The sequence below is a fragment of the Podarcis raffonei genome, chromosome 6 (genome assembly GCF_027172205.1).
Source record: "Podarcis raffonei isolate rPodRaf1 chromosome 6, rPodRaf1.pri, whole genome shotgun sequence".
NCBI lineage: Eukaryota > Metazoa > Chordata > Lepidosauria > Squamata > Lacertidae > Podarcis > Podarcis raffonei.
Genome location: NC_070607.1, coordinates 86,911,513 through 86,924,452, shown reverse-complemented (window position 1 = coordinate 86,924,452; position 12,940 = coordinate 86,911,513). Strand labels below are relative to the sequence as shown.

The following is a 12,940-nucleotide window of genomic DNA, read 5'->3' as shown; positions in this document are numbered from 1 at the left end:
TCACCACAGATGATTAGATAAGTGGCTACTTATAAGCCTGTAATAATATCATTAGCAGCCCAGTGTAACTCCAGTGAACCAACTGCCAGAACAAAATATTCCAACTAGAAAGTATTTGTGATAGAGGTTCTAGAATCGTAGAATCACAGAATGGTAGATTTGGGAGGATTTCCGAGGGTTGTCTAGTCCAACCCCTTGCAATACAAGAATCTCAACTAAAGCATGAATGACAAATGACCATCGATTTCTCTGCTTAAAAACCCCAAGGAATATTTATTATAACTGGAATCTATTGGTTCGGGTCCCACCCTCCAGGGCAGGAGAAAACAAGCTTGTTCCATCTTTCATGTAGCATATCATATCTCTCAGTCTCCTCTTCTCCAGGCTATACGTACCAAACACTCTCAACCGTTCCTCATAAGGCTTTGTTTCTAGACCCTTGATCATCTCGGCTACTCTCCTCTGCACACGTTCTGGCTTGTCTATATCCTTCTTAAATTGTGGCACCCAGAACTAGACATAGTTGTGGTTTGAGCAAGGCAGAATTGAGCAGTAATATTACAAATTTATAGGAAGGGGGGAAAGAGTAAGGGAAGTGTGTGTGTGTGTGTGTGTGTGTGTGTGTACTTCTTGCATGCCAGACTGTGCTGTCCATAGATTTTTCTGGAATTCTTGAAATGTCTAGTGAAAAGAGTGGGATATAAAAATTAACTCCTAACTTTAACATGTGCCAGATGAACAAATTCACCAGCTTCCTTAAAAAAAGAGAAGGGGAACCTTTTCCAGCACTCATTGTAAAAATGAAAAATAAAAAAACCCTTCCATTTTTATGTAAACACTATTGGGGCAGTACTTCAGCATCTGAATTATTTTTGTCAGATTAGTTGTCAGCTACAAAAATAATTCCATCTATAGGTTCGGTGGCACTGTGGTCTAAACTGAGCCTCTTGGGCCGGACTGAGAAGGCGAATGGGCGGCATCCGGCCCCTGGGGCTTAGGTTGCCTACCCCTGCTCTTGGGCTTGCAAATCGGAAGGTCAGCGGTTCAAATCCGTGCAACAGGGTGAGCTCCCATTGCTCTGTCCCAGCTTTTGCCAACCTAGCAGTTGGAAAGCACACCAGTGCAAGTAGATAAATACCGTATTTTTCGCTCTATAACACGCACCTGACCATAACACGCACGTAGTTTTTAGAGGAGGAAAACAAGAAAAAAATATTCTAAACGAAACAGTGGATGTATGATTTTTGTGGTTCATGCTGTGGCCACAGGCATGTGATCTGACGGTGAGTTTGGGGTAGCCCAATGCAAAAATCCTGAGGATCCATGTGGATCCGTGCTTTGTAACCATGTTTTAAGTGGGGAGGGAAGGAAAAGCACTCAAGGGACAAGGAGCACGCGTGGGGTGTGTGGAGAAGGATGCTGCTAATAATGCAGAAGAGGGGTATAAGGGGAGAAGGCTCCTCTCCTCTCCCACTTTGCTCCTTTAAAACAAGCAGGCTCTGCTTCTCTCCCTCCTCCCCAGCTTAGAGAGCTGAAAAGCTTTGCTGCTATTTAGCGAGCTGAGTGGGGAGGAGAGAGGGACAGAGAGCACGGTTTAAAGCAGCCAACCAGACAGGAGCCGCTTGCACCTGTGTAAGCGGCTCCTCTCCCGCTTTGCTGTTTCAAAGCGAGCCACGGAGAAGGGAAGGAAGGGGAACCATGGATCCTCTGCTCACAACTGCAGCAGATCCCCCCCAAGCCACCCGTAGGCATTCGCTCCATAACACGCACAGATATTTCCCCTTACTTTCTAGGAGGAAAAAAGTGAGTGTTATGGTGCAAAAAATACGGTAGGTGCCGCTGCAGCGGGAAGGTCAACGGTGTTTCCACCACGGTCCTCCGTGAGCCAATAGTGGTTTAGTCATGCTGGCCACATGACCCAGAAAGCTGTCTGTGGACAAATGCCGGCTCCCTTGGCCTGAGAAGAAAGATGAGTGCCACACCCGCCTTTGAATGGACTTACTTCATACTCCAGGATCTGGTGAAGACACTGCAATATTTAGGGTAGGAAGCAGGCATCTACAAATCGACTTGCTCAGTTAAATACCCCAGGCACTCTGGTGAAAAAGGACACCCAGCAGCTCACAATCCCGCTCTCTTCCACACTGAAATACAGCCAACTGCATTCGTATTTCTACTTGGAGAAGACAAGAACCAGCATCGCCACACCTCTCCTCTGCCGGGCTCCAGCGCATGAGGAGGTTCCTCACACAATGGCCCAACGCTGCCATGCCAGAGCTTTCAGGCTGACCCAGGGGCAGAAGAGGAGGTGTGCCACTCATCCGCTGGAGTCTGGCATGTGAGGGAGCTGCAGAGGCAGCTTCCTCACATGATGGCCCAGCACCACTGAGCTGCCCAGTCCACTGGGGGTGCCACTTGCCCCGCTGGGGCACCAGCAACCTATGGTATGCCACTGTGGGTGAGAATAAGTAGTGACTGGTAAGAAAGCCAAGCCATTATTTGCAGACTCAGAGCTGGAAGGAATTTTCATGCCAGTAAGATCAGCTACTGACCCTGTTCAGTTTTTGCCTTCCTATCCAATAGTTGCCTTTGCACAATTCACTAGGGCTATCATGTGAATAGTTTTACTCATTGGTTCCTTGCTTGATGGCTACTCCACTTTGATTCACTTTATCTCATCCTATTTTCGGCTTCTGGTACACTACTAGCTAGACGATACAAATCAAACTGTGTATAAACAGGTGCACACGCAGTCAGTTATATACAGCCACTGGAAGCGCAGCCAAACTCCACAGAAGAGCTACATAAACAACATCTAAGAGATGTATACAAACTTAATACCGTATCTAATACCATTCAGCATAACCAGACTGTACCGTTATGCAGATTAAAGTGTATATTCCATATGTAACAGTGCATGTGGAGTATATAAAACAGCAGGGAGATTCACTTTTCACACATTATTTAGAGCAAACCTCCTCACTCACTCTGGGGTGTTGATCCAGATTATGTCCAGGTGGCAGTAATAAACACACTCCTTATCTTTGTAGGTGTAGCAAGTGCAGCGCTTGGCTCTGTGGTGTACCTCCGGTGGGCCAGCCACTTTCCCCACGGTGGCGTTGCCGGCTGAAAGCAGCCCTCCTACTGCTGTCTCGTTTTCTTTGCTGACCCTCCCGTGGGGCCCTGGAAACCTCAGCTCACTGTTGCTGCTACTGCCACCACTGTAGAGCAGCAGGGGGCGAGAGACGGGCAGTGAGAAGCCTGCAAAGTCGGGGAGAAAATAAAAGACAAAGTTTAATCAGAAGGGAAAGCTTCTATTTCTGCAATAAGGCATTTAAGACCAATAAAAAGGCAGCAACATCTGGAACAAGATTTAAAGGACCATTGACTGTCACAATCCTTAACATGTTTGCTCCGAGTTAATAGTTGTTTTTTATTACTTTTTAACATATGGAATGGAAACTACAATAAATCATGAACATCTATTTATGCTAATCAACAACTCAGACTTCCACCTATGATTACATGTGTTCAGACATCATAATAAACCACAGCTTATTGAGACACTGGATATCTCAGTTGGTTAGAGCGTGGTGCTGATAATGCCAAGGTTGCAGGTTCAATCCCTGTATGGGACAACTGCATATTCCTGCATTGCAGGGGGCTGGACTAGATGATCCTCCAGGGTCCCTTCCAACTCTACAATTCTATGATTCTGTGATTATGACAGGGATGAGCCTGTGTGAGCCTTGGTTTGCACATACCCCTCTCACCTCCTCTGTCATGGCCATGAGGAGCTCAGAAGCTTTCTTTACAGTTTGATTCACCATGACCTGTTATGCCATCTGAACAAAGAAAAACTATGCTTAATGATAGCTAGGGTTTGTTTGAAACAAGAGAGCTTCAAACCACGGGGTGTAACACTACACAGCTATTAATCAGGAACAGAAGTGAAACTTCCAATACACTTCTCACAGTCACGCTGGAGGAGTGGAAAGCTCATGAGCTGAAAACTTGCACAGGCTGATCCATCTCATAATAAACCAGTTTATCATAACATCTGAACATGGCCAATGGACGCATATCACTTACCCATGATTAATAAATCATAGTTTAATGAACCATGGTCTACAAAGCAGGACACTAAGTGAGTAGGACGGCGTGCATGGCATTTTAAGCCACAGTCTAGCATTAATGAGCAGATCACTCCCACTTTGCTAAAAAGAACACAAGAAAAGTCTACTGGTTCAGGACAATGGACCATCTAGTCCAGCATCTTGTTCTCACAGTGACCAACCAGATGCCTATGGGAAGTCTGAAAGCAGGACCTGAGCACAACGGCACTCTCTTAGTGGGAACTTAAAACCGCAATTCTTGGCTTAGAGTTCTATCCAAAGCAGGGATTTGTGGCTTAATTCAATCCCAACAAACCATGGACATAGCCAGGGCGCTTCCCCCAAATCAAGTAAATAAATAAAAATACTTAACTAATTGACCAATTGCATTGAAGATAATTCAGTTCTGCCCCCCCCCCAATATAAAGCTTCCCCCCCCAAAAAAAGTCCTGGTTACGCTCATGCAACAAACCATGATCTGAAGCCAAATTTTGCTTGTAGTTTGTTTGGATAAAAACAAATCACAGTCAATAATTTGGACACCATAAATCAAGGGCAGTTTTGTAGCTCCTGCTCATGCAAGGGGAGGAGCAAAATGAGACTGATCCATGCATTCCTGGTAAAATATTAACTATGGCTTACCTGAGAACAATGCCAATGAGGGAAAAGTTGAGCAAATGGATGAAAAGAATACAAAGTCGTACATTGATTGTCAAACTGCACTACTTTGCCAAGTATAACAAGCACTAATTTCTCCTAAGCTGCCAGTATACAGATATCAGAAGTCTTTTATTGATGTTGGAGGACCACTGGCTTCAACATTTGCTCTTGGCCACTAGAAATGTGCAACTTATCCCTCGGAGTTGTGCAACTTCTAGATCCTGAAATGCAGGAAATACTCCAAAAATTCCTTGAATAATTTAGTGCCATATTACACTGTGAGAAAACCTCTCACCAAAAGTGTGCTGCCTTGCAACAAGCCATAGCATGCAAGTTAGAGGCAGATTTTATTGTCATCTGCCAGATCCTTCTGGCATGCAGGATTTCAAGGGAGATCAGAGCAATACCTGCAGGGATGACAGTGCAATCTTAGAGGTGAACTCCAGGCATCCTCACTTCTACAAGCAAAAGATCCTAGATGCAACCAGTACACAGTGCAGTACAGCCATGTGAGATACCCAAAATAATGCAGTATTATTTCCGTCAGGGAACTTCCTGGTGGAGACAATACCGGACTTTTTGCGTCTTCAAAGCATTTCAGATAGACTACTAAGATGATTCTCACAACCCCTTGGTAAGGCAAGCAAGAATGATCAACACCATTGCAGCCAAGAGACAGTGGTTTTGCTATCCTTAATGCTATGAAGAGAATGTGTTACTGAGGTTAGATTTCAGCCAGGGATTTATTCCCAGGCTCCCTGTTCATCACAGCCACAGCACGAGAAAACATTCTTCTTTGTTCAGCAGCAAACGTGCATAACTCCAAAGTACACATAATCAATATAATACTTTGGAAAGGTCTCTGCTTTTTATTTTTTAGAAAAATTGTCAGATTTCCTTGATCTAGAAAATCCTACATATTTCATTTGAGGAACAGTTAATATGGAAAGGTGGGTTCGTAATTTTTTGTTGCCAAATAGCATTATTTTTAAAAAGCATGGGGATGGAAAAGCAGTTTTAAATGTTTGGTGTTTGGTTTGTTTCTATTTTTTATTGCTAATTGTTGTTTTTAATTATTGTACAGTGTATTTTTTATTTTGTCTTGCTTTTAAGTCACCAAGGGAATAGTCATTGATGTAGCCATTTAAATGTTATAATTACTTAACATTTCAGAAGTTGTAAGCTTCTGGCAAGATTTTGTTGTTCCTATTTATTCTGTTTGGTATTCCATAGAGCACATTGTTCTTTAAGTTTTATATTTATTATACAGTATTGTATAATTAATAGTGCTGTTATTGTTAAACAGAAGAAACAGTGTTTAGAATTTCTCTAATGCCATTAAGAGAACTGTATCTTTCATCTTGACTCTACAGTTACTAGGAGGCACTAATGCCCACGGGATTTGAGACTCAGCAGTAAATCTTACTTTACTTCAGTGGGCTTTACGCTCAGGTATGTGGGTATAGGATTGCAATCTTCCACTGCAATCTTCCACACTTGACTAGGAATAAGACCCATAGAACTAAACTAGATTTACCTCCGAGACGTGATAGGATTGCACAGCTCAAAACCTATCCACATTTACTAGGGAAGTGAGCCAATTCAAGGGCTGGGTTTTGAGTAAACTAATTACGGATCGCGCGGCTAATCGCTGCAAAATCGAATTCTTGTTCAGTATCGCCGCTCCCGGGAATCCCTCCCGAGAAAGCGATCAGAAATAATCATTACAATCGATCTCTTTCTCCACCACCTTTGTTTGGTTTGGGGTTTTTTACCTGTACTCGAGATAACTGTAAGCCCAACAAGTACCAGGAATCCCAGCTCCATGAAATCCAATGGGAAGCTTCGCAACTTGCAGGCAAACACAGGCGGCGAGGAAGAAGGGGCTGGCGAGGCGGGGCGGGGAACCCCCGTAAGACTTGCGCGTGCAAATATACTCCTGACGGAAGGGAAAATCCCGGGTCGCGGCTACATGGAAGTTCTCCTTCCGGACGTGTTTCCTCCACGCGCCGTGGAGTTTACGGCGCCTGGGGTCTTGGATTGCCGGTTGCGCCCCCACGCCGCTTGCCCTCCAGCTCCCTCTTTGCAGAACTAGTCCCGAAGAAAGCGTTGCAAAGCCAAGACGCCCTCCATAGCTCGCCTTTCCTTTCCTCTCCCTCCTTCTCTCAGCACCTCTGGGTCCGATCCGAAACGTGGGTTCGGGGCTTCCCACGCGCGCACCGACACAAACCGCTTCCAAGCGAGACTGCCGAGTTGCTATCGTCTTTCTCCGTCTCCTCCTGTTTCCCGCATCCTGCTGCAACGGCAGCTTTGCCCAGGTAAGCGCCGAGAAAAGCAGCAACGCCGGACGCTCCTCCGCCAAGGCGAGCCCGCTCTCGCCAAAACGGGGTTTTGCGCGCGTTTCTCATCCCATCACTTGCGCCGAGCTGTTAAGCGAGCCGTCGGAGGAGGGGTGGGTTTAGGGATGAAGGCGGGGCCTGGGAGCTGGTTCTGGTCCTGATTGGTTCCGCCCCAGCCCGGGTTTTGCATACGGAGCAACAGAGAGTTGGCATTAGCTCGCAGGTTGCATCGTGGAGAGGTTGTAAATCCGTCCACAGCCACTGCGTGTTACGCAGCTTGTTTAAAAAGCATGTGCCCATATGGGCGTAGCCAAGCCCCTAACTCAATAAAAAATCAATACAAATCTGAGGCTCTTCCCCCTCCTAACAAAAGCCTTCCCCCCACCAACAAAAATCCTGGCTACGCCCATGCATGTACCTTATACAGAAACGGTTTAATGTGCAAAGTGCTTGGCAATCTTGAATCTTTGCTGGCTATCTTATCCTGAGCGTGCCTGCCCCGCCCTACAACACCCAGGGACCGGGGCCAGAAGCCGCAGTTGACCTGTTGGGGCTGAGAGACAGGAATACTGTATGACCAAAGTTGTAAACAAAGACTACTAGGAAATAGATCAGGGTTATGAACCTGAGACTCAGGGCAAGGGAGTAGTAACGAGCCTACTGTCCAAAGGCAAAATTTGCATTTCTTGCTCCAGCCCCTTTTGCCTGTGTTCCTTTGAAGGTTGTCCAGAAGGGAATGCAATCCTCAGTGAAAAATGTAGCCTACTCCTGGCATAGATCAAAGATGGGGAACCAGCTGTGGCCCTCCAGATATCACTGGATAGCAGCTCCCATAATCCCTGAGTATTGGCTATGCTGACTGGAGTTGATGGGAGTTAAGAGTTCAACAACAAGGGCAACTCTCAGGCACTGAGAGCACTTGAACCCAGATCTAAGCCTGTCCACTAGATCAGTGGTTTGACAGCTTCCTAACTTCATAGAATCCTTCCCATGTCATCTACCAAGACAGTGGATTCTGGGCCACATATGTTCCAGGGCACACTCCCCCCTCACAGAAGACACTGAGGAAGGCCGCCTTCTGTCAACTGAGAAGCCATCTCTTTCAGCTGCACATTGCAGGAGATTTCTATTGGTGGATAAGCTGTGTTTCCAGGAATTTTGTCTGCTGTTACTGCGCTAATCATTAAGGAATAGCTGTGGGATGTGAAACACAGAGCAGTCAAGTACAACATCCCTAGAGTGGAGATAGAAAGGGGGTGTCTGGACCAGCCAGTTGGAACTTCCTGTTTCCTCCTAGGCTGGGACAGACTTCCTCTACATGTGACCAGAGGTGGGCGTGGCCTCACCTGTGCAGGTAACAAAAGCATAGGGCTGGCCGCCATATCTCTCTCTCTCTGACTACATTCGTCGAAGAAGCAACATCTGCTTAGCCTAAGATGCTCTCTTGGCTTCCAGCCAAGCGAGGACAAGGGGACTATCTCTTTATGGGACTGATTCCAGGTATATTACTTATGTAACATAAGTCTGCCTTTTGCATAGCTATCAACGTTTCCCTTTTTTAAAGAGAAATTCCCTTATTCCGAATAGGATTCCTCGCAAGAAAAGGGAAAAGTTGACAGCTATGGCCTTCTGGGATCCAGCTGCGGACAGAATGAGTGAGTAAACTCTTTTTATACTTTTATAGAAGACTGTGTCATGTCTATTTCTTTTATGAGGGACTAAAGGGGAAATTACCGGGTAAATTATTTTAGAGGCTTTAGCGAGCCTGAGCAAATGCATCCACTGTTCAAGTTTAAAAAGGGGAATGTTGCTCTGCTAAATTGTAGAACTCGTTAACACAAGTTGGAAAGGATATAATCAAACGATATATCCTCTCCTGCATCCCTGAACATCCCCACAATAGCAGATAACCTTTCAAGGAATTCCAAGGGTCCTCCAGAACACAGTTAGAAAATTGTTGCTCTAAAGCTGGCTAATTGCTACTTTCTAAGTAAGTGGGGGGGGGGGGATAAGCACACCAACCCTAATAAGTTACTGTATTTTTCGCCCTATAGGATGCACTTTTTCCCCTCCAAAAATGAAGGGGAAATGTGTGTGCGTCCTATGGGGCAAATGCAGGCTTTCGCTGAAGCCTGGAGAGCAAGAGCGGTTGGTGCGCACCGACCCCTCTCACTCTCCAGGTTTCAGGAAGCTATCCGCAAGCCAAGTTCCCACGGGCTCGCAAGGCTTGCGGGCAACAGCCTGCAGCCCGAAGCACGGGGCGCGCTGCACAGCTGCGCAGCGCGCCTGCCCGCTGTCCTGCGACCTGGTCTGAAGGCTGGCGGCGGGGAGAAGCATGCTTCTCCCCCCCCCACCAGCCCCACAAGCTCGGGGAACAGCGGGGAGGCGGAGCGCCGCCATCCCGCTGTTCCCTGACCTGGTTTGTGCTTCAGACAGATCTCCGCAAGCGTGGGAGCCCGGCGGGAAGTCGCGCCGGTCTCCCAAGGCTTGCGGAGAGCTGCCTTTTCTGGGGGCTGGGGTCGGGGGAAGCTTGGGCGTCCCCCGCCCCAACCCCGTGCCTGGGGTGGAAATAATTTTTTTTTCTTTATTCCCCCCCCAAAAAAAACCTAGGTGCGTCCTATGGGGCGAAAAATACGGTAACTAAGAAAGCATCACTTTTGAGTTCAGTGGTACCTGTTGGGTAGCCAGCTCAGTACTCAGGGACTTCAAAATGCTGGGCGGTGCTTAGAAGCAGCTGCCACCCCCTTCCTTCCTCGACAACTGAGGAACAGGACAGAAGCCGCAGCAGCAATAGACTCTGTGCTTCTAAACTTTTATAAATGGAGGTACTATCTCTGGGTAAGGTCCGGGCAGTCTTGTTTCCAGACCATAAAGCAATGATGTGCAGTTTACAAGGGTATTCAGTACTGGTTGTGCTTATTAAAGTGTATTTGAGAACAACTTTGGAAGGAAGGTTACGGTAATTCCTCCTTATTGTAGGTGAAAGCCAGATTTCAGCTGCAACTAAAAATATTCCCAGCCCTTCCCAACACAAGTACCAAATTCATTGCATTACAATAGCACGTTGCAGATTCCTCACTGATATGCTGCACTGCAGATTTACAGTTATTGTGGCCTTTTTCTTCTTTACGGTAGATGAGTTACACAGGCAGATTATAACCCTGCAATATGTTATGCCCTGGGACAGTTGACTCTGGCTAAAAGTCACAGGTGGGGCCATTGCTGGGTGAGCAAAGTAATATGCGTGTGAAACGCCCTGACTGAACTGTAATAAACTGAAGAGCAGCTTCTAGAGTGCTATAATTCACAAGTCTGGCTAAGTGGCCTTGACACGGGAATGGCTCCATTTCAGGAGGAATTGCTGTGTGATTGAAGCCATAATACAATAAACTGACCTCTGTGTACTGGCACATCATTGACACTGTATGCATATTGTGTCAGAGTACAGTTTCTTTTTCTTTTGTTCTTTTCTGAAAACCACAATACTGTTAGCAGTTGTCAGGCTGTAGGCCAACACCTCAAACTACAACTTACTGTCGGAAAATATTCAGAATGATTTACAGCTCACAAATGCATTGCTTTATATCTGGAAGTTCTAGATACTGCACTGATTCACTGCACATAGTACCGTATTTCACTTATTCATAGTAAATTAAAATGTACTAAGAAGACAGTTTCCTGTTGCAACGCATCATTGCAACCAATGAGACATTTATGAGGGCTATGGTTCTTGGTTTTTATCATTTCCTTTGTTCAGATGTTGCAAAATTCCTTCTCTTTCCCAAGCAATGAAATCTTCATACAGCAATAAGGAAGAACAAGGGAACAAATCATAATTTTATTTTGTATTTATGGACTCTTGTTGACTCAGTTCTAGAGGAATAGCTGCATCAGTCTGTTGTAGTAAAACAACAGCGTCCTGTGGCATCCTAAATACTAACTGATTTATTGTGACATAAGCCTTCATAGGCTAGAGACCATTATATCATGTAAACTGTACTGAGGAGACAGTCTCACTCAGATAGTCTAGTCACCATTTTCAGATTGCTCAAGTTTTTAAAAAATAAGATATAATAAATATATGTAAGGATATATCCAGAAAGCATGCTGGAGAGTTCACAGTTAGCCATCCTTGATTTAGAGGCAGCATCAGACAGAGGTAGTCCAGGATATCTTGGCACCTGAAGCTGAACATCTAAATGGCACCCCAGAGTGGTAAAAATAAAATAATAAACTAGGCAAGTGGCTCTATGCTGCTTTATAATGGCATACCCAAATTTGCTGCTTGAGTATGCTGAATAGCAGCTCTGGCCCTGACACAGGTGGCCCAGGGCTTTAAAATCCACTTCTTTCTCCACATAGATCCATCTTTGGTTGTCTTCAAACGAAAATAGACAAATGACAGCTAATTCCTCAGCTGCAGTGTAAGAGTGCAACTTAGACATCAGACATGAATACAAGAGAATCAAACACTGGTTGGGCTGTCAGATTTCCTTTCCTCTTCGCTTTAAAAAAAACAACTGTGTGTGTGTATTGTTTTCATTTGTTACTATATTGTGTATTTTTGTGTTTTTATATTGTAAACCACCCTGAGATCCTCGGAGGAAGAACCGTATAGAACTTACTGAATTTAATTAAATTTATTAAGTTTGTATATATACTGCCCTTCATCCAAAGATCTCAGGGTAGTTCACAGCATAAAAACACAAGATCAAAACACAAAATACATAATAAAAACAAGAAGTTAATAATTTTTTGTTTTAAAAAACATTAAATGAACATTCATACAATCATCCACTTATTCATTCCTTATTAAGTCAAAGAAATGAGAGTGAATCCTGTCCTGGATTCCTTGGAGGAAGGACAGGATTTTGTAAAGAGAGAGAGAGAGAGATATAAAATAAATGTTCCCTTACGTTTCATCATGTGCTGAATAGCCAAGGAGTGCTTGGTCATTGCACCCAGTGCAAAGTCAGCTTACAGTCATAAAATATATTTCCTACTTAACAGCAATTAAAGTTCAGAATGGAACATCTTAGCCAATGCTTTGATCTAGCAACTTTCTTTGGGATATAATACAAATGACATTTCCAACACCAAAAGAAGCCCTTGGCTAAGTATGTGAATAAAACAGCTTGAATTCTCGAAGACTGTAGCTGCTATCAATCAAGGCTGGGCTAAACATTTCTGTGTTTTGACTGTAATGCATCAGTGAGGTGGCTTGCCAAGAGATGGATGTCACCTGTAACTTGAGAATAGTTAGATTCCTGTTTGTTACATTTTCCTTACTGATTGAAACAAGAATTGCTTTAAGCCTCATGTGTGACAATGCCCCACAAATAAGAACTAAATTTTGTCAGATTGCGCCATCTATCTTTATTCCGTTTCAGATAGTTGTTGCTGGAAAAATCCCATGAAGCCCGAAATAGATGCTCTCTTTCATTGGACAAGCAGCAATATTAAAGTGAATTCAGGAATTTCACGCAGTCTTTTACTGAGGCAAAAAATGTGTGTGTGTGTAAAAGGCACAATTCACCCATTGAAGCCCCATTGATCTCAGTGGAAGAGATGTATGCATACGCTTAACTCTTCAAAATGCTTAATTTTGGCCATAATGCTACATATAGTTAGGTTGCTTAGGTTAATCAGACCATCAAAAGCTCTGAGAAAAGAAGGAGTCTCTCAAATGTCAATGATCAGGGACATTTCCAAAGTAATCCCATTTAAAGTGATAACTTGAATACAGTTGCGATATCATGACTCTTCGTTGTTAATTCAAATGAGCTTGGTTTGGGAGTTCCAAACATAATTAAATGGTTCCATCCA

The 12,940-nt window shown here is 44.6% G+C and overlaps 1 protein-coding gene across 3 annotated transcripts in view; it reads right to left on the bottom strand.

Moving 5' to 3' along the window:
• Window positions 1–7,523, bottom strand: part of EDN3 (endothelin 3) — a 41,068-nt gene extending 33,545 nt beyond the window's left edge. The window contains exons 1-2 of one of the 3 annotated variants that reach the window (XM_053394396.1): window positions 6,551–7,523; window positions 2,988–3,261 (exon numbers count right to left, since the gene is read on the bottom strand). In XM_053394396.1, coding sequence (XP_053250371.1) covers window positions 2,988–3,261; window positions 6,551–6,602 — 326 coding nt within the window. In that variant the 5' untranslated portion in view covers window positions 6,603–7,523. The remainder of the gene's footprint in view (window positions 1–2,987; window positions 3,262–6,550) is intronic. The other 2 variants (XM_053394394.1, XM_053394395.1) reach the window with 2 other exon arrangements.
• Window positions 7,524–12,940: the final 5,417 nt, after the last annotated feature.